Genomic DNA, 26,738 nt, shown 5'->3' on the forward strand with positions numbered 1-26,738 from the left:
CACCTTCTCATTCAATGCGTTTCCTTTTATTTTCAGGTTTGCTTTTTTAATAATAAGGGAAAAAATTCCACTAATGAACCCTGACAAGGCACACCTGTGAAGTGAAAACCATTTCAGGTGACTACCTCATGAAGCTCATTGAGAGAACACCAAGGGTTTGCAGAGTTATCAAAAAAGCAAAGGGTGGCTACTTTGAGGAATCTAAAATATAAGACATGTTTTCAGTTATTTCACACTTTTTTGTTAAGTACATAATTCCATATGTGTTCATTCATAGTTTTGATGCCTTCAGTGAGAATCTACAATGTAAATAGTCATGAAAATAAAAAGGAAACGCATTGAATGAGAAGGTGTGTCCAAACTTTCGGCCTGTACTGTATAGTTTATTGACATGTCTTTATTTCATCAAAAAAGTCAAATATCTTTGACTCAATTATTGCATGTCTCATATAGTCTTCTCAATTACAGTTTGGTTGACATAAAGCCCTGAAAAAGTCTGCAAGAAAGTTCCAAAGCCATCCTAGAATTTAGCAAATCAAGCAAAAACAATGATTACATTTTCTAAGCAGGCTACCACCCAGCTGACTCACAACAACCTCTTTCACAGCCTGAATATTAAACTCTCTGCTTCTGCTTCTGGGGCATTTCTGAGTCTCAAAGTGAGCAAATTTGCCAATTTCTGCTTTGAGTGTTGTGTAATTGCAAATACCATGTTTTTGGTTTGGCGCACAACTAGGTGGGCCAAAATATATTGTGAACCTAGATTGATATGCGGGCCGGATCAGAGTGAGCAAGGGGCCGGATTTGGCCCGTGGGCCTTGAGTTTGACACATGTGAGTTAGAGGCTTATTTCCTCCATGGACTTCCTTAGCTAATGACTTCATTAATGTTTGTACCTCAGTATTCTACTCAGATAGAAAATAAAATAAAACATAGCTCCACTTTTCAAGTTAAACCAGAGGTTCATTATTGCTCTTTGTGAGGAGTGTTGCCATGCTCACCAGCCGTTTGAGATTTGACACCTTTCATGATGACCTGAGGCAATGTAATAAAACAAGTAGCCTATATTCTGGGTTATCTTTGTGGCACTGTTTAAAGCAGGGTTGTTGTTTTTATTTTTCCACTTGATGGTTGAAAAATTGGGAAGTGAAACCATGTAGCATAGGTTTTAAGAGTCTGTTGGTCAATCATCTGCATGCCATCACACAACTACACATGAGTTATGCAAATGAGGCTACATTTAACAAAGACTAAACAAAGACAGACTTTGGGTTTTGATGCTGTGTCACGATGTTCCCTTAGAGCACTTATTTGCTTATAGGTTCAATTTAAAAATAAAATTTGTTTGTCCAAATATCCAGAGTGAGCTTAGCTTCCAGGAACTTCTTCACAACCAACCACATTCATGCCTTTCCAAAACTGTCTGGATAGACGTAGCATCTCAGTCTCCCACCTGAGAAGATGTTCAGACAATTAAAAAGAAAAGATCTGTTGAGAGTGAACCCTCATGAGTATAGGCTATATAGCCTATCTAAATCCATCAGTAAAATAAAACATCACAGTTTAAATTCTTTGCTGAGGAGCCCTTTCCAGGATTGTGAGCTTCAGTGAATCTTTCAGCAATCACTCGGATGTTTAGTTTAGTGTTTTGTTTTGTTGTTTAAAGCAGTGTGATGTTTAGTTTATCTTCCCAGTCGATCACCTCGTCTGTACGTTTAAGGAAAGGGTCTAGCAGCAGCTTCTCCCTGCTCCTCCCAGCCACCTCCACCCTGTACTTCCACTCCGGTCAGATGCAACCGCAGCGGCCCCCTCTGTCACTCTTCAAGTGGTTTGCACAGTCCTGCACTGGTGTAATTATGTTGCCCTCCTCTGCGGGGTGTGGCTGAGTACAGAAATACAGCCGCTTATTTTCGCGACCACTTTTTCTTGAGCCTTATATCGCCTCTCCTCCCTGACATGTGGGTCCTCCTGGGTGTGCACTGCTTTCCAAGGCTTCCAAGACTAATGGTGAAACTCATCTTTAATAACAAGGCACAGAGGGCCACCGGTTTGTTTTTCTTTTTTCTTTTCTTTTTAAACACTCAAAGAGAAAGGATGGGAAACAGAAATAGGAATCACACAAACACAAAGCTCACAAATATCAAGTAGGCCTACTCCGACTGCAAGTGTCAGTAGGCCTACAATTTAAAGCAGATAAAGATGAAAAACATTTATTTTTTAGAATTATATAAATATACAGCCATGTTTAAACACAGCAAAAACTACATCAAATGTAAATTGACACAAGTAAAAGTAGTAACAATAAAATATATTAAGGATTAGATTATTACTATTTATGCTTTAAAGCAGCATTTCAATAGTGGTTAAATAAATTAAAGTTTAATACAATGTAGGGTAGGAATCGTTTTTCATATGTTGGTCATACATTTTGTATGCCGAATACTAATATAATACCTCAAATATCAAAAAAGCAACTTAAGCTTGGAGTGAAACAGCCAATATAATAATAGTAAAATACACTTTTGTTTTAGTACTTCCTGTAAATGTGGACTTGCTGTCAAAAGGGGGAAATTTGCAGGAGAAGTAAAACTACTGAAGCAACAACTTGGAAAGCTACATTGTGTAATCGTCCTATATTTGTTACATATTCAATAAATCATGCTCACACTGGAACATTTAATACGGTGAGTTTATTTTGAATATGAGTTAAATAACTGTGTTAATTAGTGGGAATGCTGTTCAACAGCATTCCAACTATTGTTATCCTGTTCTTTATTTAGTGGGAATGCTGTTCAACAGCATTCCAACTATTGTTATCCTGTTCTTTATTGGGGGAATGCTGTTCTACAGCATTCCACCTATTGTTATTCTGTTCTTTATTTATTTTTTTTCTTCCGTCTTCCGTACGTTTTTTGGCTCTCTGTAACTTCTGCATACTTTCACCTATTTAAACCATTCAACTTTTCAAATGTTCAGCTCTTTCAGCTAATGATGGGACTTCTTCAACTTTTTTTCTACTATTTATACTTTTTAAAATTTTAAGCGTTTTATAACTTTTTTTTAACATTGAAGTGAATGAGAGCAGCCTTCAACTCCTTAAAATCTTCTTCCGCTCCCAAAATTTTCAGCTCCTTCATACTTTCACCTACAGACGCCAAACAAACTTTAAAATGTTCACAAAATATTCAGCTATCCGGCTATTACCTTTCAGGTTGATATCTTTTACAGTTTTTGTGAAAAAGCTGTTTAAGTTTAGTGATCATTTCAAGAAATTTTATCGATTAAATAGAGTGTGTATTGCGCAGCTTAGAGTGGATGATGTCACAGCTAGAGGGTGAAGCTTCAAAAAAATAATCTTAGTTCCTTGTGTGTAAACTGCTCTCATGCCCACAATATCTACTTGTCATACACAATTTATACATCAAAACGTAGGTATTTTTGTCTAGTTTCAAAAAATATGCTCAGTTATGTGATACGTCTCATACTTTTGGCTCAACGAGCTTCCAAATGATGAGAATAACCAATTTGCCTCAATCCGCTCCAATGATAAAAGAGGTCCATATTTTCCAGCGAAGAGCAGAACAAACCACTTTTTTAAATCACTGATATGCCCACATTTTTATGTTTATCCATATAAATTTTATACCGATATGTTCACAAAGGCCGTGTGTCTCTAACGGTCAAGTTGCTGTTTCAATAGCATGTACTGTTGTGGATTTATTAAGTCTTGCTTGAAGAGTTCTCCCACACTGTCTCTCACTAATCAGGTGTGGGGATTAATGATCAAAGAGAGGCTTTATAAGTGCTGAAGGAACATTATTTGTCTGTTCTGAAGATAGCGCAGTGGTTATGGCACATGGCTAGAGTGTGGGGGGCCCAGATTCAAATCCCACTGTGGCAAATCAATTTTGTCCCTGGCCAAGGTGTTATTTGAATTTTTCAACTTATTTTTACGGTTTTAAGCTATTCATCTAGTTTAGCTTTAGCAATTCAGCTATTCATGTTTTATTTTGCAAACTCACACACATGCACACACGCAAACACACACACACACACACACACATATACACGCCTCTGTTTGAGAGCTCACTCTCAGGGACTCTGAATAGCTGAAGCACAGCACAGCTGACAGATTCAGCAGGTGACAGGCTCGTTAACTTGATTACAGACATCAAAGCAAGTTTGTAAACATGGCCATTCGTTACCATGACAACACTTTCACAGACACACCCAGATACTACAGGCAGTAATATGAACAGTAGTCTAGATCTGTTGCCTTCCACTTCTGTCTTCCTCCCTCTGTCTCCTTTCCTCCCTCTCGGTCTCTCTCCCTCCCTCCATCTCTCTATTTCCCTCTCTCTCTCTCTGTCTCTTTTTCTTTACCTGTGCCTCTCTCTCTATCTCTCTCTTTCTCTCTCCCTGTCTCTCTCTCTCTTTTTCTCTCTCTCTCCTTCTGTCTTCATCCCTCCTTCTCCTTCCCTCTCTTCCCCACTCTCTTCCTTTCTCTCTCCATCTCTTTCTTTCTCTCTCTCTCTCTGTCTCTCTCTCTTTCTCTCTCTCCCTCTCTCTCTTTCCTTCTCTTTGTCTCTCTTTGTCTCTCCCTTTCAGAACTCACAATGTTCTACATATTTTGTCATTTTTCAACTTTTGAAGCCAACAGTTCAGTTTAGCGTCAACTTTTAGCTTTTTAATGAAATTCATACTTCTTAAAATGATTTCCACTTTTTCTACTACTCTCACTACTTCAACTACTACAAACATTTACTGGCCAGTCGTTACCATGACAACAGATACACACCCAGATACTACAGGCAGGAATATGAACTTTAGTCTGCCTTCTCTCTTCTATTCTCTTGTTCTGGTCTGTCTGTCTGTCTGCTCTCGCTCCCCCTCTCTATCTCTCTTTTTCCACCTGCCTCTCTCTCCCTCTCTATGCGTCTCTCTCTCTTTCTCTCTATCCCTCTCTCTCTCTTTTTCTTTCACTCTCTCCATCCCTCCTTCTCCCTCCCTGTCTCTACCTCCCCCTCTCTTCCTTTCTCTCTCTCTATCACTCTCTTTCCCTCTCTCTCTCTTTCTTTCCCTTTGCCTCTCTCTCTCCCTCTCTATCCTCTTTCTCTCTCTATCCCTCTCTCTCTTTCCCTCTCTCTCTCTCTTTCTCTCTCTTTGTCTCTCCCTCTCTCTCCTTCTCTTTCTCTCTTTTGTCTTTCCCCCCTCTCTCTCTCATCCCCCCCTCTCTCTCCCCCTCTCTCTCTCTTCCTCTCTCTCTCCTTCTCTCTCCATCCCTCCTTCTCCCTCCCTCTCTCCCTCCTTCCCTCCCCCTCTCTCTATTTCTCTATCTTTCTTTCCCTCTCTCTCTCCTTTCCTCTCTATCCCTGTCTTTCTCTCTTGTTTGTTCTATGCAATGGATATGGCTGATAATAAGTCTTTTTAGTCAATTTATTGAAACTTCCACTTTTGACAGTATTACAGTTTAGCTTACCGCTTTTCTACAAATGTATTTCAAGAAATTATTTTATTATTATATATTATATTATATTTTATTAGTGGTGTTCTTCAACTTTTCAATGAAATTCATATTTATTGAACCAATTTCCACTTTTTCAACTATTCTTCAGCTAAAGACCTCACAATGTTCTACATATTTTGTCATTTTTCAACTTTTATAGCCAACAATTCAGTTTAGCGTCAACTTTGAACTTTTTAACGACTTTTTCAACTATTCTCACTATTTCAACTTCTTCTTACGGATTTGAGCTATTCATCCAGTTTAGCTTTAGCAATTCAGCTATTCAGCATTCCCACGCATTTTCTGCAGGAAATGCATTTTCTAGTTTTTCTTTTTATTATTCCGTACGTTTTTTGGCTCTGCGTAACTTCTGCATACTTTCACCTATTTAAACCATTCAACTTTTCAAATGTTCAGCTCTTTCAGCTAATGATGGGACTTCTTCAACTTTTTTTCTACTATTTATACTTTTTAAAATTTTAAGCGTTTTATAACTTTTTTTTAACATTAAAGTCAATGAGAGCAGGCTTCAACTCCTTAAAATCTTCTTCTGCTTTAAAATGTATCTCCTCCTACATTCTTCCACCTACAGACGTGATTCAAACTTTAAAATATTCACAAAATATTCAGCTATCCGGGGTCAGCTTTTCAGGTTGATATATTTTACAGTTTTTGTGAAAAAGCTGTTTAATTTTAGTGATTATTTCAGGAAAGTTTATCGATTAAACATAGTGTGTATTGCGCTGCTTAGAGTGGATGATGTCACAGCTAGAAGGTGAAGCTTCAAAAAAATAATCTTAGTTCCTTGTGTGTAAACTGCTCTCATGCCCACAATATCTACTTGTCATACACAATTTATACATCAAAACGTAGGTATTTTTGTCTAGTTTTGAAAAATATGCTCAGTTATGTGATACGTCTCATACTTTTGGCTCAGCGAGCTTCCAAATGATGAGAATAACAAATTTGCCTCCATCCGCTCCAATGATAAAAGAGGTCCATCTTTTCCAGCGAAGAGCAGAACGAACCACTTTTTTAAATCACTGATATGCCCACATTTTTATGTTTATCCATATAAATTTTAGACCGATATGTTCACAAAGGCCGTGTGTCTCTAACGGTCAAGTTGCTGTTTCAATAGCATGTACTGTTGTGGATTTATTAAGTCTTGTTAGAAGAGTTCTCCCACACTGTCTCTCACTAATCAGGTGTGGGGATTAATGATCAAAGAGAGGCTTTATAAGTGCTGAAGGAACATTGTTTGTCTGTTCTGAAGATAGTGCAGTGGTTATGGCACATGGCTAGGGTGTGGGGGGCCCGCGAAATTACGAATCCCACTATGGCCACGCCAAGACCCGCCCTATGCCTACCTCTGATTGGCTGAGCTAACTGAGGACGACGCACGCTGCCGCTCCGCGTGCCATTCCGCGTATCACGCTGCCCCTGAAGCTATACTGCTGCTTCGGATGACACTGCAGCGACACTGCAGCGTTAACGTTATAGAAACTTAAGAAAATGAGCCAGATGAAGCTGATGCTTCACGCAGTAACGTTACAAAAAACCTATGGGGTTGTCGCTCTGGGATGGGCGAGTCTAATGCTGTGAGGGAAAAAAAATACAGTATAATCACTACAAAAAAACTAGACAACACCACTGATTCAATTTAATCTTTATTAAACACACACTAAAGGCAGGCTTATCACTCATTTCATCATTATAAAATTTTGACTCAGATCAGTAGCCTAATAACCACTCAGAATTACCATATTGAAAACAATTCATACAGTAGGCCTATACATAGCCTGTATTGTTGTACATATTAGGTTAAGTTATGTTGAATACATGCATACATTAATTAAACAAAAACACGAGTCAAAATGTCATCTTTGACACATATGCTTTTCATTAGTGTTGATTGACCACAGTTAAATTTTTGGTAGTCAGTTGTTATGCAGTGGAGAGTGGAAAGGCTTTCATCAACTACTTCAACACTAATATTTAGCATTTCATTTACAGCAAGTAACATTACACAGGTAGAGCACAAACCCAGCCCCCTGTATGATGACCCTGTACTACACAGTTGTAGCTGAACTCACATCAAATGTAAATACAAATACTAAATACAAACCAAAAAAAAAAAAAAAAAAAAAAAAATCACATAGCCTACAAGTATTTGTATTAGTTCAGGTTTTGTAAAAAATAACAATAGAACCATGAACTGATTGAGCTGAAACAAAACAAACAGATTGAGCTGGAATTTATCAATAACTGATTAAGAGAACTGTTATGGACTTTAGGTAGGGTGTGTGTGTGCACCTAGTGGGTTTTCCCCAGGGAGGTGTTCTCCTGCACACAATGAGACAGGCTGTGTGGCACAACTTTTGCTCTTCTGCACTTTGTGTAAGGGTGGTCTTTCCAGGAGCTCTTTGGAGGTCTGCCAGCTCCCATAGCTCTTCTTCCCCCCAAAGCTGCCTTTCGGCGTGACACCGCCATTGGTTGCACACCAATCTTAGTGGTCGTTTGCAGAAATCCCCTTGGTGTGGCACGGATCCTAGTAGGCACACAGCTGGTCTTTCCATAGGAGAACAAAGATGACTGGACAGCACTGTCCGTTTTCATTTTTTTTTTAAATTGTCCACAAATGACTGAAGAGGTGCCTTGAATGTTGTGTCCTCTACTAGTTTTTTTTTGAGGATCCCCAAAATGCCATCCAGCTCCCTCTCCAAAGTCCCTGTGCCTGGATAGATTTAACAGCAATTGAATTGATTCTTCTGTCTAGTGTTGGTGGCAAGTGAAACAATTGGATCAATCTGAAAAGTTGTGATAAGTATACTTACTGGGCCCAGCTGATGTGTCGACAGCCTCCTCTTCACTGGACCGGTGGTCATCTGTGATAAAGAAAATAAGCAAGTTTTTCACTGTGATTATCTTTAGGCATTCTACCGCTATACTTTGGTCTTATGGAACACAGTTTTATCATGGCCTTGACATTTTTTTGTGGTTTATGCGCCAATTTATTTTTCTTTAAAGCCAGTTTCACCTGAGATGATCTTCGATGCTGGAGCAAGAGATTCTCCATCCATGCACTCTTCTTTTTTGAAAGAAAAAAAAACATAACATGATCCATCTTGAAAAAAAATGTACTACTTCGTGAAGTTTCAACATACTCAGTCTGAAAGAACATCATAGTGGTGGAGGGACTTTGTACTCACGCAACACTGACTTTGGCTCCACAGGCTGTTCATAAATCAAGCTTTCAAACCAGTCATCTGGAGTGGTCCCTCCTGTGTACACACACACACACACACACACATCAAACTGTAGTCCACATCCCATCATGTAGAACAACCACAAGTCACTTACCTGAAGCAATTTCATAGAAGAGCTTCCTGAGATGAGGTGTGCTTGTTAGTGGGAGCGTCTCACTCACACCAAATGTTTGTACCACTGCACTCTGGTGCTTGCAAGGTGCGCCAGTTTGGCCAACAGGGCAGGTGCAGCAGCTCAGTCCTGTATTGACGTGGTACCAACCACCAGTTGATGCGCTGGGCACCGTAAAATTGACTTCATCCTCCTACATTTTAATGGTAAGGACGACAAGAAATATATATTAAAATAACAATATTTAAACTGTATATAAACTGTATGATGTACGTATGCAGACACACATATACATATAGGAGCCATGTATATTATGTTTGTTTATGGTTTATAATTTTCACCTATTACATAACGTGGGGACGTCATGGGGCGGGGTTGGTCTCACAATAATCAGTCTATTTATACACTTGGACACTTGCATGGTGGTGGCTAGAGAGGGGGTGAGCTTGGGTTTTTGCATTTTCTGTTGACCCCAAGTTTCTTCACATCTACTTTTTGCAGTATTTTTCAGGCAACTGGATTTTGTTCATTGTTTGTTTTTTTTCAAACTTTCAAATGAACAATAAATCCTTAAAAGCCTATCTCGAAGTGGATCTGAATTATTCAAACGGTAGCGTCATACAGGTGATTGGGCCTCATTCACCAATATCTTCCTAAGTTTTCTCTTAAATATGTTCTTAAGAAAGTTTCTAAGAAAAGTCTACGTCGGATTCATGACGTGTTCTTAAACAGCTGAATTGTTCGCACCTGTGTTTTTAGGATTGATGAATCCCACGTCTTCATAATTGAAAGCGTGTGCCAGTTGTTCCTAATTAGCCTAAGAAAACACCTTGCAAATTCCCATATAAGGACATGACGCGTCCTGTGCACCTACTGGGAAGCGGGAGACTGCTTATTTTTTTATTTAAGTTTATTTGAATAGGGACAAGTATGTAACATACTACAACATTTTAGCTGAAGCTAATTCTCAATGTCAGAGATGTTAGAGATGATTGTCGGAGTCGCGGTGGAGAAAGTACTAAATCTCTAGTAAAAGTACAAATAAGAGACATATTTACTTTAGTAAAAGTAGAAGGTGTCCACTACCACAAACTTCAAAAAGAAGTTCCTATCCTAACCAGCATAAAACGGAAATGTGTTGTTAGAATCGGAATGCGGTTGGTTTCATTCATGAATGTATTTTAAGATTGTTTTATTTTCTTTAACCGTGCAAGTAAGCAAATAAAGTGTGTGAAGCAGCGCAAATGGGGAGATGTGAACAGGTCCAGCCAAATAAATAAATAAGATATGAACGCGTCTTACGCAGCCTGGCGGAGGAGTAAACGACGCTGTGGAGAGAAATAGATATAGCAACTATGATTTAAAAACGGGAATAATAAAAAACAAACATTTTCACTTTTACCGGGGCTGTATTACCGAGGATCAGCGTCGCTGCGCCCGGGCTGTGCAGCACCAGAGCCGGCTTGGATCAGCGGTGCCCCATATATACAGTATCTATGGCAACCAATATATACGGTATCTATGGCAACCCATATATACAGTATCTATGGCAACCAAACTTCACTGGCGAGACAAACTTGTGACGGAGAGGAAGACGTTTTGGCAGGGGGGAAACTGATCAGAAAATGTAACTGAACATTGTAGAAATGTAGTGGAGTAGAAAGTATAGATAATTGCTGCAAAATGTAACAAAGTAAAAGTCAAAAGTAGGCTATGCACTATTGAGTCTACTTAAGTACAGATACGTGAAAAATGTACTTAAGTACAGTAACGAAGAATTTGTACTTTGTTACATTCTACCACTGCATTTCGGCTCTATAAATAGCAATCAACCACCAAATAACGCAGGATTTAATCAGTTTAATTGTTGATGTAAATTGCAGTGTTAGTGTTTTTTGCATATTATGATTATTTTTTTCAACAAATGATCAGAAATACATTACAGTACAATACTATCATGGTAAACGACTGTAGAGTTAAATAAAATGCAGTAACCAATTATTTGGAGCAAATTGTCATCACTCAAATGTGCGTAAGAGTGCTTTTCAGTGTTCGTAGATTTTTTTTTCTTAGCTAAGAACAAATCCAAGATAAGAAAACAGTGCGTGTCAGAATCTTCGTAAAAAGTACGTAAGTGGGGTTTAAGAACACATTTCTTCGTAAGAACGGTTGGTGAATGAGGCCCATTGTTCCCTGACTCAGCCTCTCGGCGGCTTATGGAGGTTGCAAAGAAGTCACGACAATACACTTACCCGGACAATTTTCTGGCAGTCCACATCACCACACTTGGGGGCTGTAAGGTTTTTCACCCGGTTGTTGGCGAAATCAGTGAGATGGCGGATGTAGTATGCCTCAAACCGAGTGGCTATAAAGTCCACGAGCTGGGTCAGGTTGTATGCCTTCAACCTGTGAAGGACCTTGTCTTTGACAATCTTCATTGCACTTTCAACATAGTTGTTGGTGTTGTTGCCACGGGTTAGCAAATGGACCCGCAAGCACAGTGCCCACTCCTGCCGCCTCCCATACACCTCCAGCAAGTGTTTCATAAAGTTCTTGTGTTTTGATGCCAGGGGATCTGCAGACAGCGTGGCATAGGCTGCAGACAGGTCTTCCGCTGTTCTGGCATACACAAGACCTCTGAATCCATTTAGCAGCTGTGGGCGTTCTTCTTTTTTTATGCCATTCCACAGCCATCTCCACATCGCCTGGAGCAGATGAAAGGTGCACAAAAGTATGCTTGCTCCAGGGTAGACAGTGGCAAGTGCCTGTCGCAGAGCTGAACAGTCATCTGTCATGACTGCCTGTGGACCATGGTCTTCGCGCCCAAAGAAAGCACCAGGTGGGAGAAGCCGTTTAAGCAGGGAGATCCCAGCTGTTAGAGTGGCTGCACTCTCTGATGTGGTGATCAGCACACCAAGAGGCAGCCCCCCTGCAGCAGAGTGGGTTAGAAAGAGAAAAAGGCAGTGGTTTTGCCTGTCACAATACCCCGAGGAATCCACAAAGATAATCTCTCCACTCTGTTGTACTCTTGTGTGGACCCGCTGCATTACAGGTGTGCAAATCGCCACAATCTGCTGGCCATCGATGGTTTGTTCTATCTGAGCACAGACACAGCCCTGTTCTTCGTTATACCTGGCAAGGCGTTCTTCGAGGTCTATGACCATCTTTTCTCCAGAAGGGGCACCATATGATTTCTGGAATATTTTGTAGTATAACCTGGTGTAACACATAGATCATTGACAGAGTTAGGGATACAGCACAAACAGAAAAAGAAAGTAAGAACGCACCCCAGTAGGTTTTTTGTAGTTTCTCCTATGTGGACACCGGTTTTGATGAGCTAACCTGTAGCAGAACTGGACGTCTGGGCAGATGGCGCAGTCTGCTGCTGCATAGAGGTACTCTTCTCCCTCTTCCTCCTGCAGGTCATATTTGATGGTATCGAGAGCAGATGAGGGAGAATGACCTTTCTCAAAGAGCTCAGTCAGCCTTTCAATGGTGACGGCCGACACATCCCTTTTCCTCAGGGCATTGGCGCAAGCAAGGCGATGGTTGTGCTCATTCCTCAAGTTGACATATAGGAGGTAACCCTCTGCCATGTGTCGATCTGACGATCTGTAAACGGCAGAGGAGTGGAACATTAATGACATTGAAGGATACACACATGCAATAAAATGATCGTACAGAGTGGAAATTTAGACACCGTGCACATAGCTTTATTCTGAATTGTACCTTGACCTCCTATTCTCCATACTTCTTTTGAAGACAAGAAACAGTGTGGCAGGGCAGTTGGTGTTTCTTGAGTATTTGCCAGATGCGTAGGTTTTATGCTGGCATCTGAGATCAACCTGAACAGTATACAGAAATTAGTAGACCTGCTTGTGGTACTCTTTTTTTTTTTTTTTTTTTTTTTTTTTTTTTTTTTCATGTATATTCATGCTCCATGTCAAACAAAAACACATATTGAAAAACTTCTCATTATACCTCTCCCTGTACACTACCCTTCCACTTCCAAAAGCTGTGCTCTACTTACTCTATACACATTGTATCGCCCTGATGCCGGATACGTTCTGGCATTCCTCCATGTTAAAGTGGAGGAATTTTGAAATTCCTCAAGCCATTTCTCCACCTCCTCTTTAGTGGAGAGCTGCACTTTTAAATGGGCTCGAAACTCATCCTCCTTCACACACAGCAGATGTGTGTATCCAGATGGTAAGAGTTTCTGTCATCCAAAATGTCAATGTTAGAAAACTGTTCACTCACAAGGGAGTTTGACCCATTCACGGTTCATGTCACAGAAAAAAGGTGTGCACATGTCGGAGTCAAAAGCTTTCCATCCCATTGAATTGTGTGTGTGTGTGTGTGTGTGTGTGTGTGTGTGTGTGTGTGTGTGTGTGTGTGTGTGTGTGTGTGTGTGTGTGTGTGAATTGATTGAATTGGTGCATGCACCCAACCTTGGCTCTAGATGATCACAAACATTGAAGGGGTCAATGCAGAAAGTAAAACCATTAGAAAACAAAGACTGTATAAGCGTCACAGTCCCTCACAACAATATGGCGGTAAAAAAAAATACACACAACATTCTTATATAGCTACTGTCTATGCATCCAACAAAGACATTTTATGCCTTACCTATCCAAGTGCAGTTTGCAGACTGGCTCTGTCACTCTCTATGGGACAGGAAGGTACAGGGTAAATTTCAATCATTGACTTATGGTGCTAAGCTATTGTGCTGCTAGCGGCTAATAAGCTATTGTGGCTAATAGAAATGGTGGTGAAGGAGTTGGTGCAAACGATATTAATATACGTCGTTTAGTTGTTTCATTTGTAAGGCTACGGTTGGTACAAACGATATTAATATACGTCGTTTAGTTGTTTCATTTTTCTTACCGTTATTAGCGTCTCCAGCGTCTCCTTTCTTGAACACATATTTCAAACTGCGCGGCGCCGTCGAAACGTCAGCGGCTGTGCTGGAGAGCTGGCAGCGGCGGAGGTACTGGAGGTGACGTGTACGTGTAAGCCAATCAGAGGTAGGCATAGGGCGGGTCTTGGCGTGGCCATAGTGGGATTCGTAATATCGCGGGGGGCCCAGGTTCAAATCCCACTGTGGCACATCTGTCATGTTCCTGGCAAAGGTGTTATTTGACTTTTTCAACTACTCTCACTACTTCAACTTATACTCTCACTACTTCAACTTATTTTTACGGTTTTAAGCTATTCATCCAGTTTAGCTTTAGCAATTCAGCTATTCATGTTTTATTCTGCAAACACACACATGCACACACGCAAGCACACACGCAAACACAGATACACACACAGACATCAAAGGGAGGCTTTATAAGTACTCAAGGAACATTGTTTACCTGTCCTGACTATAGCACAGTGGTCATGGTGTGTGGCTGTGGTGTGGATGGACTGGGTTCAAATCCCGCTGTGGCACGTTAACCAATGTGTCCTTGGCCGTTGGTGCAAACGATATTAATATACGTCGTTTAGTTGTTTCATTTGTAAGGCTACGGTTGGTACAAACGATATTAATATACGTCGTTTAGTTGTTTCATTTTTCTTACCGTTATTAGCGTCTCCAGCGTCTCCTTTCTTGAACACATATTTCAAACTGCGCGGCGCCGTCGAAACGTCAGCGGCTGTGCTGGAGAGCGGCCGCGGCGCGGAGGTACTGGAGGTGACGTGTACGTGTAAGCCAATCAGAGGTAGGCATAGGGCGGGTCTTGGCGTGGCCATAGTGGGATTCGTAATATCGCGGGGGGCCCAGGTTCAAATCCCACTGTGGCACATCTGTCATGTTCCTGGCAAAGGTGTTATTTGACTTTTTCAACTACTCTCACTACTTCAACTTATACTCTCACTACTTCAACTTATTTTTACGGTTTTAAGCTATTCATCCAGTTTAGCTTTAGCAATTCAGCTATTCATGTTTTATTCTGCAAACACACACATGCACACACGCAAGCACACACGCAAACACAGATACACACACAGACATCAAAGGGAGGCTTTATAAGTACTCAAGGAACATTGTTTACCTGTCCTGACTATAGCACAGTGGTCATGGTGTGTGGCTGTGGTGTGGATGGACTGGGTTCAAATCCCGCTGTGGCACGTTAACCAATGTGTCCTTGGCCAGGATGGCAATTGACTTCTTCAACTTATTCTTATGGATTTAAGCTATTCATCTAGTTCAGCTTTAGCTATTCATGTTTTATTTTGCAAACACAATCACACACACACACACACACACACACACACACACACACAGACCCACACTCAAAGACAGACAAAGTCACACACACACACACACACACAGTGTGTGACTAACTATGATCATCAGGCTATATCATTTGCGTTCCACTTCTGTCTGTCTGTCTGTCTCCTTATGTCTGTATCCCTCCCTCCCTCCTTCTTTTTCTTTTCTGTCTCCCTCACTCCCTCTCTATCTCCTTCCCTCCCTCTCTGTTTCTCTCCCTCCCTCCCTCCATCTCTCTCTTTCCTCTCTCTCTCTCTCTCTCTCTATCTCTTTTTCTTTATCTCTGCCTCTCTCTCTCTCTTTCTCTCTCCCTGTCTCTGTCTCTCTCTCCTTCTCTCTTCATCCCTCCTCCTCCCTCCCTCTCTTACCCCCCTCTTCCTTTCTTTCTCCATCTCTTTCTTTCCCTCTCGCTCCCTCTCTCTCTCTTTCTCTCTCTTTCCATCTCTCTCTCTCACTCTCTCTCTCTATCCCCCTCTCTCTCTTTCCTTCTCTTTCTCTCTTTGTCTCTCCCTCTCAGACCTCACAATAATCTACATAATTTGTCATTTTTCAACTTTTGAAGCCAACAGTTCAGTTTAGCGTCAACTTTTAGCTTTTTAATGAAATTCATACTTCTTAAAAAGATTTCCACTTTTTCTACTACTCTCACTAATTCAACTACTACAAACATTCACTGGCCAGTCGTTACCATGACAACAGATACACACCCAGATACTACAGGCAGGAATATGAACTTTAGTCTGCCGTCTCTCTTCTATTCTCTTGTTCTGGTCTGTCTGTCTGTCTTCTCTCGCTCCCCCTCTCTATCTCTCTTTTTCCATCTGCCTCTCTCTCCCTCTCTATCCGTCTCTCTCTCTTTCTCTCTCTATCCCTCTCTCTCTCTTTTTCTTTCACTCTCTCCATCCCTCCTCCCTCCCTGTCTCTACCTCCCCCTCTCTTCCTTTCTCTCTCTCTATCACTCTCTTTCCCTCTCTTGCTCTGTCTCTTTCTTTCCCTTTGCCTCTCTCTCTCCCTCCCTATCCTCTTTCTCTCTCTTTCTCTCTCTATCCCTCTCTCTCTTTCCCTCTCTCTCTCCTCTTTCTCTCTCTTTGTCTCTCCCTCTCTCTCCTTCTCTTTCTCTCTCTTTGTCTTTCCCTCTCTCTCTCTCTCATCCCCTCTCTCTCTCCCCCTCTCTCTTCCTCTCTCTCCTTCTCTCTCCATCCCTCCTCCCTCCTCTCTCCCCTCCCTCCCCTCTCTCTATTTCTCTATCTTTCTTTCCCTCTCTCTCTCCTTTCCTCTCTATCCCTCTCTTTCTCTCTTGTTTGTTCTATGCAATGGATATGGCTGATAATAAGTCTTTTTAGTCAATTTATTGAAACTTCCACTTTTGACAGTATTACAGTTTAGCTTACCGCTTTTCTACAAATGTATTTCAAGAAATGATTTTATCATTATATATTATATTATATTTTATTAGTGGTGTTCTTCAACTTTTCAATGAAATTCATATTTATTGAACCAATTTCCACTTTTTCAACTATTCTTCAGCTTCAGCTAAAGACCTCACAATGTTCTACATATTTTGTCATTTTTCAACTTTTATAGCCAACAATTCAGTTTAGCGTCAACTTTGAACTTTTTAACAACTTTTTCAACTATTCTCACTATTTCAACTTCTTCTTACGGATTTGAGCTATTCATCCAGTTTAGCTTTAGCAATTCAGCTATTCAGCATTCCCACGCATTTTCTGCAGGAAATGCATTTTCTAGTTTAGCTTGTTATAAAGCTTAACTAATAGTAGCTAGATCTTGGCTATAAAGAATGAACTAACGCTGAAACAGTTAGGATGAATAGACTATAGACCTAGGTTTTAATAGTGGCAATGAATTGCCGTTATTTTCATTTTGTTTGTTTTCATGTTGTCACTCAAGTACTTAAAGGGATATTTCACCGTTGGAAAGATGAATATATCTTTAAAATGGGTCACTTATGTAGTAGAAATGTGAAATTTCTTTTACAAATTGGTGGCTTAGGCCAAGAAAAGCCAGAAAATGTGTTTTTGGCTTATGTGGATGAAAGACACTAAATCCCAGAACCCACTTGCTTCACTGCTTTATTAGTCTACTCCCAAGCCACGCCTACCATTTACAGACAGACAGTGAGACAGTCAACTCAACTCAAGAGTGTTTTATTGTCATTTCAACCATATACAGGAAACAACGTTTCACTGTGGCTCAAGTGGTTATACAATTAAAATATATAAAAACGACATTATATAAAAACGACATACGAAACAGGCTACATTTAGTGCACACACATTATATGCTCCGTAAAGTTCAGCTAACACATAGATACTAGCATTAGCGCTTGGTGGTCAGTAAACACAGAGTATAAACACAGCCGTAAATTTGCATGGAATGTAGGATGGTTGGTATTTAACAGTCACAAACTCCACCAGCAGTTAGCAGTTAGTTGGATACAAGCATTTCTGCACCAGGCAGCCCGTGTTAACACAGCCCACCTCCACTAATCTTACCCGGCGACAGAGCAACCGGCCTGGTAGCTGGATAGTCCAGGGGCCTGTTTTACAATTTTCAATTTTCAAAACCAAAATAAGGGATTAAGCCGGGATTTCTCCGTTATCCTGGATGAATTTAGCCTTGACTCGGTTTCACAGAAGCGGAGAGGCACATAAATCACCATGGAGATTTATTCTGTGCAGCTAGCCTGCTCCCGACCAGGCAAACAGCCAGGATTTATTAATCCTGGAGCCTTTTCTGTTCACCCAGCAGTGGTTTTTACCTTATTTTTATAAGGCTGCATTAAAATACAACAGGTGCATATTGCTGTTCAGTTAAGCACTGTTATTATTTAAAGTTGTGACCATTATTTATTTTATAATTATTCATGTGACAGTCATTGTTACTGTTATATTGCTGTATGAAGACTGCTGTTCACATATTGTTAGAAGTTTGATAGATATATTATGGCAGTTGTTGAGATAATTAGAAAAGGCTGATAAAATTTCAAATGTGTTTTAAATGAAGTCTGTTACTAAGGGCAATACATACAATGCTGTACATTTTTATAGTGGACCAATTATTTTAGTTGATTCATTTTTTTTTTTAGTTTTTAACAATAAGGTCATAAGGATCATGTTTGTTCTGCTTCCATGTGCATTGTATTTGGCATTCTTAGCACACAATTTGTGTTGTCCAGTAAACTGGGACTATAATTTGTGAGGATTGTACAATTAAGAATATATCCTAATTGTACAATCCTCCAAAATTATAGTCTTAGTTCACTGGACCAGTAACTATCTTGTGATGTAGGCTACTGTACATTTATGTGACAACAGGGAGACGACACCTCTTTGACCTTATATTTTGCTGGGGAGAAATAACTGATGAATATCTGTTCCATTCATGTTTACTTTGTGCATGGAATTTATTACTTTATTAGTTTCTAGATTTTAGAGTGTCTTTATTTTCTATGTACATATATACAGGGAGCAAGGCATATAATATGTAGAGAAGGAAACTAAATAAAAAAAAAACGTGAGAAAAAGCGTGGCATATAATAGCGGACAGACAGAATGATAGTCTAAAAATATACATTTATGAACTACTGCTCTTAACTGAAACCATTCAATGAGTCACTGTCATTTGCAAAAACAAACAGTTGTACACTTTGCATTAAAAGTTAATATGACTTTGGAAATTTATATTTTAGCCCATGAGAGAGAGGGAGGAACATGGTGAGATATTTACGCATCATATTCTAGCGTTGTAGAAAATTGATCTTCATGGTAAATTTCCTGAGTAACATTATCTTCTGCTTACGTTTATGGCAAAGAGTACAGCTGTTAATTCGTACAAATGATTAGTAGCCTAATCCTTGAATGGTATGATTTTGATGGTTTCACTTCAGAGCAGTGGTCAGTTAATGTATATATTTAGGCTACTTACACATTCAGTCTGCTACGCTTTCTCTTGCTGTTTCATTACAGCAGCCATGTTTCTTTTCTTTTTATACAAATAATGTGTTTCACGTCATCATACTTCCACAAGAAGCTGCTGCTCACTCTGTATAAAGTATGTACAATGCGTATTCTCCATTTTGGCATCAGTAAATCTGTGATCAACCTCGCTCCTCCTCAGCCTGGCTTGGCCTTCGTGAAATGCACCAAGCCAGGATGCACAGATTAGACTAGGTCAAGCCTCGCTTTATCAGTTATCCTGGATTTATATAGTCTGCTTTTGTGAAACAGGCCCTGGTACACTGTTGTTCAGCCATGTTTCCACAACAACAAAAACACAGAAGTCTCTGAACTCGCGTTGGGAGTTTCGTTGAAGTTGGATTTAGTCCAGTTTGTTGTCTAATGAGCGGACACTTGCAAGCAGGATTGATGGAACAGGTGGCTGGCTAGCGTTAGCTTTCCACCGGCACACTCGTTCAACGTTCCCCGCTGATGATGTCCCTTTACCGGCCAGATGCATCGAGCACCACCGCTGGTCTCTATAGCCAGCGGGGGAAACTCGCGTAGTGTGTTGAGTATTCCATCTGTAATAAAGTGTCCTGCATATTTTCCAATCTGTACCAATTTGTTCTAAAATTTCCTTCTGGATGAATAAATCTATCTATCTCATAGACAGTATAAGATCTATCTATCTAAAAGTTTTCTGCTGAGAAGCCAGTAGCGAGGATTCAAGATGGCTGACGCTCGTTTTGCTACGACAGTCCAACCCCATATGGGCTGATTGAAAACATGCGGAAGTAGCTCCTACTACTGGCTGTCCATTGCCTCTTGGCAAAAAATCTTTTGATGACGCAAAAAAACAGACCCACAATACAGAGATCTCTTGTCTCAGGGGGATATGAGGGAGGGAACCACGGTCATTAAAAAATACTACTGTGTTTCTGCTGATACAAAGCTTAATGCTAAATCAATGAAGTATCCCTTTAATAGACCATTATGTTGTGAATGGTAGCCTATAATGCATGCTTAGCCTCCATTATTACATGGAACCATGGAACCATGGCACAAATGGAACCCCTTAACGTCGAGATGCTCTGAAGGTGTAATTTCATAAGTGTGAAGGTGTTGATGTCTTTTTATGTCTTTTTAACAAATGTCGCAGTGTGTGTCAGTGCTGGCTGATATGTGTAGGAAGATTCAGTCACAGCCAGTGATTAACAGGCTGTTAAAGTCACTGCTTCCATCTAGTGGTAGGCCTAGATATTATTTTTAAACCAGGAGGATGCAACAAAAATATGTCATTCCATCGCACCTGACAAACCATATCGAGATTTCTCTGAAACATACAGCCCCTGTTTGGTTTTGTGTTTGTTGACTGCACCGTTGAACTGACTGAACTGAGAAAAAAAAGGTGGAGACGTTAAAGAGAAATGCTGTGACACCAGCAACAGGTAGAGTCGCTTTTACATTCCTTAGCTAGTAATAGAACAACACGTTTGTTCCTAGAGGAAGTACGGAAGTTGCCAAGTGCTTGTTCAAGATCACTCGTTTCATTTTCTAGATGTGCATATCGGTGAGCTGACAGAGAGGCTCTGGGATCATTGAATGGTGACTGAATCTTTTTTTCTTTTTATCGGGGAAGTCGCATCTGTATTCAGTCTACTCATCATGCCCGGCCACAAGAGGCAGGTAGGTACCTAATTATTATTCACACATGTAATATAGAGATCATGTCGATACACAGTGAAGCTGTTCTTAGGACGGTGTTGTGTTTAACATGGCCTGCTGTTTATACCACGACTGCCAATAGCTCCAACAGAAGCTGATTCCAGTGCTGTAGGCTACAAGAACCCACCCTTACACAAATCAAGACTACATATCAAGTCATGTTCAATCTAAATAAGGATTGAATGGGGTGTGTATGTGCTTCCCCTGATATCATACTGTTCAGATTGCATGTCTAGGTCTGCCACACCTTTACTGTGTTGGCCTACATGTACAGTATCAGTGTGTAGACTGCCCTGTAAGTGAATAGCTGGTTTGGCATGAAGGTGAGAGCATTTCCACATGCCATGCTGTTTAATCAGGTAAGATTAACCCTCTTCTCTGACAGTCAGTCAGGGTGAGTCAGGATCACCACAGTGACATTCACTGACACACCCCCATGTCATAATTAAACAGGATTAATTTTTCATAAAACCATTATTTGTCATTCATGCCTTTTATATCATTTCATGATCACCATGTGTGGAATTTGACATCATTGTGTGGATGACTTCTACTTGTATTATTTTTTCAATATTTTGCTGTTTAGCCCAGTATTGAATTCTTGGAATTGATCGGAGTGGTAAAAGAGAATGGCAATGAACAGACATCACTCCCTCCTTTGGTAAGAATTTGATGTGTCCACTTAACAACATGCTATCTAGCTCTGGCCAACGTAATATAATATACAGTATATAATGTTTGTCACACAGTATACACCTCTATCATATGACTACGTCCTGGTTGCCAAAACAATTGATAACCAGGATAGAGAGGCCTTCAAGAAGCAAACTGAATACATTGAAGAACTGGAAAAAAAGAACTTGAAAGTTACCGTAAGTCTTAGTAATAATGAACAAAAATGTGTCTTTACTGTTGGAACGGTCACAAGACTATTTTATTCATCTCATCTTTATATATCCCTGTTAGAAAATTATAGATGATGATCTTGTCTTCTATGGGATTCAAGGACCTAAAGCAATTTTTGAGAAGTACAGGTATCTTCTCAAAGTGTCTGATGCTTGTAACTGGAGCTCGGATCAGAACGCTGTACCACTCAGCACCAGGTAAAACATGTTGCCGTAGCTATTTGTAGACAATCACGGATGCCATTTGAAGTATCTGTGATTGTTTATGTGCTCCGTATGAGCTTAATACAATTTTGTTTTTAAATATGATACAGAGATACAATCTTAGTCTGTGTGTTTGTATGAATGTGATATTTTAAAAGCCCAGCTCTTCTTTAGCATTACTAAAAGGCAACATTTCAAAGATTCCATAACGTTTTTAGTTTTTACTGTCTCTTGTTGCACGTTCAGCTTTTTAAGTGATACTTGTCCTTATTTCAGGATAAGGATTATCCACTTCATCTTGAATCACACCCCTATACGTTCAGGAGGTGAGAAAGACTAACTGTATTTACAATCTCCTCAGGGAACCGGACACCTAATCTTTCATGTTATTCTTCTCACCTGTTATTCTTCCCAGAGGGTTTGCGGGATCTTATGAAGATGAAGGTTTTTGAGGCAAGGTTCTGCTTGCATGAGGTAATAATCCTAACATACGCTATTGTTCTAGTACAGCATCTATGATTTATCACTATTATGGGTTGCAATATTGTCAGCATATCTGGCCTGATAATTGTGTTATCACCAGGTTTTGGACAGAAACTGCAGATTAAACAGATTGTGTGAATAAAGAATGAAAACAGTAGACTGAATCAACTTTTTCACACATCCTCATACTTAAGATAGTGACACTATTATCTACTGATAAATCTCTTCTCTTCACGTGGCCGCAAACGTGTTTTGTGTTCCTTAAATAGCATCTAAAATGATGATGTGAAACTTGGCAGTGGCCTTCCAAAACAGTAAATTGCTGCCAAAAAAGTATTTGTTCACAGAGGCGCTATGTGAGGGATGTTACAGTAATGCAGTGAGTCATTCAGTGCTGGGGATATGTGGGCATGTGTGTGAACATACATACATGGAAGCATGTACATGTGTGTTTACTCTGTCACAACGTGGAAGGTGAAGACGTTTCCACAAAATCAAATGTCCAGGAAATTAAAATTTGAATCAATTTCCAAAGCTTATTCAAAATATGTTTTCTAATTGTATGTACATTATACATTGTAAGCTTCTGTTTTCAGTTTGACTGGATGTTGTGTTTACCAGTATGTCCAAAGGTCTTCTTTATGTTGGTAATTTCCTTAGATTTACAGTATTTGTTTGTGCTTCTGCTTTCAGAAAAAGAAACAGAGAGAGCTGAAGGAGAGCTGGGCACGATGGACAGCCTGTCTCCAAGGGCAACCCATTACTGCCGTCAGGTTTGAACTGCAACACAACAGCCTATTCATTACCCTGCTTTTATTTTTTTTACAGTTGAAGTTATTACAGCATTATTGTTTTCCATGTCAAATATGTCACCCCCTACGCATGATGCAGGCATTGTTTAGACTCATTGCTTAAAATCATGAACAGTACTTAATGCTGGTACAGATAAGAGCTGTTGTCTTTGGATTCACTTGTATATTGAGTCCAAACCATAGACTGTAAAAAAGGTCCAAACAGCATAACACAATGCTTTCATAATCTGAGTTGATATTTATTTCATCATTGTTGTGCTTATGTGCTTTTGTTTGTGCTTATAGGTTTGTGTTTATGTGCTCTTGTATGTTTTCTTTTAATGTCAATAAACCTGCCAGGGACTGCAGATGAAAATAAGCATTTCTTTTGCCATATTAACACATTGGACTCAAGTGCTCGTGTTAATTAATGTGCATTCTTAAATAAATAAACATAATGCAAACATGCATCATGTCTCCAATTTTGAGTAAAAAAGTAATTGGATATGTGTAAGCTTCATGTCAGTATCCTAGCTGTGAGATTCTAGCACCCACATTAGGCCTATCAGCAAACCATAGTGACAAGATACACTGTACATCACCACTCCACGTTTTGTCGAAATCAGTCAAACTTGCACAGGAGGCAACAATGAGCCAATTCCACTCTCATTAACAAGCAGTGTTTTTTCTGTTTTGCAAGTACCAGCTGGTTGGTTTTGCAAATGCAATTGGTCTATTAAAACCTTGTGGGCCACACATGGAAAAAAACTGTGCAATACATAAAATAGTTGGGGGGAAAACTTGTTGTCTTCATAAGTTTAACTATGTTAAATACCAGGGGACTAAAACAGCCGTATGTACACTTTATAAACTTTACATATCAATATATAGAGTTTCTGTTTATGTCTTGCTTGATATGTCAATTATATACAGATTTTATACACTACCAGTAAAATTTGAAAATGTTGGTTAAGTACCACATACTGTTCTTTAATGTATACCTTGCATGTGTGCCTTATGAGTTTGTCATTTTCTGTGTGTGTGTGTGTGTGTGTGTGTGTGTGTGTGTGTGTGTGTGTGTGTGTGTGTGTGTGTGTGTGTGTGTGTGTGTGTTCTCATGTCAGGAACTACTTTGGGGAGAAGGTGGCATTGTACTTCCTGTGGTTGGGCTGGTACACATATTTGCTCATCCCACCTGCTATCATTGGGGTCATTGTCTTCCTTTATGGACTTGCCTTCTTCAACAGCTCACCCCTCATGTAAGTTTTTCCACAACTCCATACTATCTGTGTCAAAATAACAGAGCATTTACACTGTAACAAATAAAGTGCTTATTGTGTTGTAGAAAGGAGGTTTGTGAGTCCGACACAGTCATGTGTCCTCTTTGTGACAAGGGATGCAAAGTGTGGCAGCTCTCCGACACCTGCACATACGCCAAGGTACATCAGTGCATTTACAGGAGACATGCAGCTGAATGGTGTATTTGTCTGTTTGTGCTCACGGTCTCGTCTATACCTGCAGGTGAGCTTGCTGTTTGATAATAATGGCACGGTGCTCTTTGCAATGTTCATGGCAGTGTGGGGTGAGTTTTGTGTGTCCATATGACATAATTATTCTTATGTTGATAGAAATAGTTATGTATTTTCAATATTCTGCTTAAGATAGATTAGTGTGACTTATTACAATCATACTTCCTGCAGATGCAATTTTGCTTCATAGCCATGTAAACCCATACAATAGGCACATTTAATAAAAAAGAAATAATTGAATATCAGGGTACATAACTCCAATACTGTTTATTGGCCTAAACATGTTTGGCTTCACAGGACAACTTGTACAAAGAAGTCTTTTATCTGCTTCACATTTATTTTATTCAACTGCCTGGATGTTTTATGATCACTGAGATATGCACTGCCAACGAAATGCCACATTACTGAGAGAACCTACTCGTCCTGGCTTCTCACATCTAAATCAACCCAGGCCATCTGGCCGTGGGGGTGGTTAGGCAGTGATCTATAAGAATTTATAAATGCTCTTTCACTATTCAGCTTGATTTATTTGAGTGACATTTATTATCACAACTCTGGGAAAAGTACAGTTAACCAGAACAGTCACTGCAGTCTTCAAGAAGTGATTACATGAGTATATGAAAAAGTGTGTAAGGCAAGGGTGAGACACAGAAAGAGGACAATAAAATGTTGACATTGCAGGACAAATTGTGCCGAGCTCAATGGGAGAGCCCTTACAATACCGGTTTGAAAAGAAATTTGTTAAAAACTAAAAGTAATAGCCTAGAATGTTGTGTTACTGTCTAAATGAAGCGTTGTTGCTGCTTCCTAGTTTTTGTGACAAAGCCTTGTGGCACAATGCTATAACCAAATATGTGTGTATATGGGGAAATTAAAACATTTTTCAACAGATGTTAAACCTTAAATGGATGCATGTTGATATTTTTATAGATTCAGAGAAAGATGAATGCAAAACTGCTACCATATTCCAAAACTGGCCAAAGGCATTACCAGTGGATCTGTTTTCAAAAACTGTTACTGTTCAGTTTTGTTGTTTTAGTTTTATGAACAAAAGATTCTTGATCTTCACAGCAACACTGTTTTTGGAGTTTTGGAAGAGACATCGGGCTTCCTTTGTGTGCGAATGGAAAGTGTCTGATTGGTGTGAGGAGGAGGTATGATCAGTTTTATACATCCCCGTTTCAGTAACACCTGCTCAGTGATCATTGGAATTCATGGTTGTGTGTATTTTTCTATTATATTTAACTGTAGGAGGAACTGATCCTGGAAATTGTGAACAACGTCAACTGTGAACCAAAAGAATATAAGCACTCTTATCTACGCAGCACCTTGGTTTTGATCTGTGTCACAGCTATGGTGGGGAACTTGTCATTTTTGCACTCTTCATATATATTAATCAAGTGGCTTGAACTTCTTTAGAGTTCAGGTTAAAATAAGAATTTGGTTGAAGTTGGATAAGGTTCAGGTTTCGGCCTGAACAGTCTTTGAGGGTATTTACGTTAATCATAGTTAATGGAGGCCCTCACAAGTATAGTAATACAAATTAGTATTTTTTGTGTTCCCACAGATATTGGTGATCATTGGCCTGACACATGCCTTGGTGGTGTTCAGGGTGATTGCAGCAGTGCTCTTGGCTGAGGGATCATGGGAGTTCCTGAGCAAGTACTCCAACAGTGGAGCGATGATGCTGGGGGCCGTCCTCCATTACCTCATCATCACTGTCATGACACGGGTACGCCGTTCTGTTAATGTGCATCTCTGTCTCCTTTAAGTGATACTATCTGTGACTCTGACTATGTCTTTGTCTTTGCAGATCAACAGGATTGTTGCCATGAAGCTCTGTGAATTAGGTACCTTTACTGTACCTATTTTGATTATTACATTTTTAAGAGATGCTCATACACTAATATCACACTGATGTTTCCATGGAGAATTAAACGTTAGCTTAACATATTTGCAGTTGTCAATGTGTTGGGCAGTGAGAACAGGC

At 39.9% G+C, this 26,738-nt stretch overlaps 2 protein-coding genes across 5 annotated transcripts in view; one reads left to right on the forward strand and one right to left on the reverse strand.

Moving 5' to 3' along the window:
• Nucleotides 1-2,604: 2,604 nt before the first annotated feature.
• The window catches only part of LOC114560476 (anoctamin-9), a 28,898-nt gene continuing 4,764 nt past the window's right edge, over nucleotides 2,605-26,738 (forward strand). The window contains exons 1-15 of one of the 4 annotated variants that reach the window (XM_028585872.1): nucleotides 2,605-2,684; nucleotides 20,670-20,797; nucleotides 21,423-21,497; nucleotides 21,586-21,708; nucleotides 21,803-21,939; nucleotides 22,222-22,271; nucleotides 22,361-22,419; nucleotides 23,122-23,201; nucleotides 24,344-24,478; nucleotides 24,565-24,658; nucleotides 24,741-24,801; nucleotides 25,820-25,902; nucleotides 26,000-26,104; nucleotides 26,316-26,480; nucleotides 26,562-26,598. In XM_028585872.1, coding sequence (XP_028441673.1) covers nucleotides 20,714-20,797; nucleotides 21,423-21,497; nucleotides 21,586-21,708; nucleotides 21,803-21,939; nucleotides 22,222-22,271; nucleotides 22,361-22,419; nucleotides 23,122-23,201; nucleotides 24,344-24,478; nucleotides 24,565-24,658; nucleotides 24,741-24,801; nucleotides 25,820-25,902; nucleotides 26,000-26,104; nucleotides 26,316-26,480; nucleotides 26,562-26,598 — 1,288 coding nt within the window. In that variant the 5' untranslated portion in view covers nucleotides 2,605-2,684; nucleotides 20,670-20,713. Of the gene's footprint in view, nucleotides 2,685-19,827; nucleotides 20,560-20,669; nucleotides 20,798-21,422; nucleotides 21,498-21,585; nucleotides 21,709-21,802; nucleotides 21,940-22,221; nucleotides 22,272-22,360; nucleotides 22,420-23,121; nucleotides 23,202-24,343; nucleotides 24,479-24,564; nucleotides 24,659-24,740; nucleotides 24,802-25,819; nucleotides 25,903-25,999; nucleotides 26,105-26,315; nucleotides 26,481-26,561; nucleotides 26,599-26,738 lie in introns of those variants that run through there. The other 3 variants (XM_028585873.1, XM_028585871.1, XM_028585875.1) reach the window with 3 other exon arrangements.
• Nucleotides 7,164-13,813, reverse strand: LOC114559727 (uncharacterized). Its single transcript, XM_028584544.1, has 10 exons — nucleotides 13,775-13,813; nucleotides 12,918-13,106; nucleotides 12,617-12,732; nucleotides 12,230-12,499; nucleotides 11,140-12,103; nucleotides 8,937-9,080; nucleotides 8,719-8,790; nucleotides 8,547-8,597; nucleotides 8,344-8,394; nucleotides 7,164-8,243 (listed from the first exon to the last, which is right to left on the reverse strand). The coding sequence occupies exons 1-7, from the start codon at nucleotides 13,811-13,813 to the stop codon at nucleotides 8,755-8,757; spliced, it is 1,758 nt and encodes a 585-aa protein (XP_028440345.1). The 3' UTR covers nucleotides 7,164-8,243; nucleotides 8,344-8,394; nucleotides 8,547-8,597; nucleotides 8,719-8,754.

Source organism: Perca flavescens, chromosome 8 (genome assembly GCF_004354835.1).
Source record: "Perca flavescens isolate YP-PL-M2 chromosome 8, PFLA_1.0, whole genome shotgun sequence".
Taxonomy (NCBI): domain Eukaryota; kingdom Metazoa; phylum Chordata; class Actinopteri; order Perciformes; family Percidae; genus Perca; species Perca flavescens.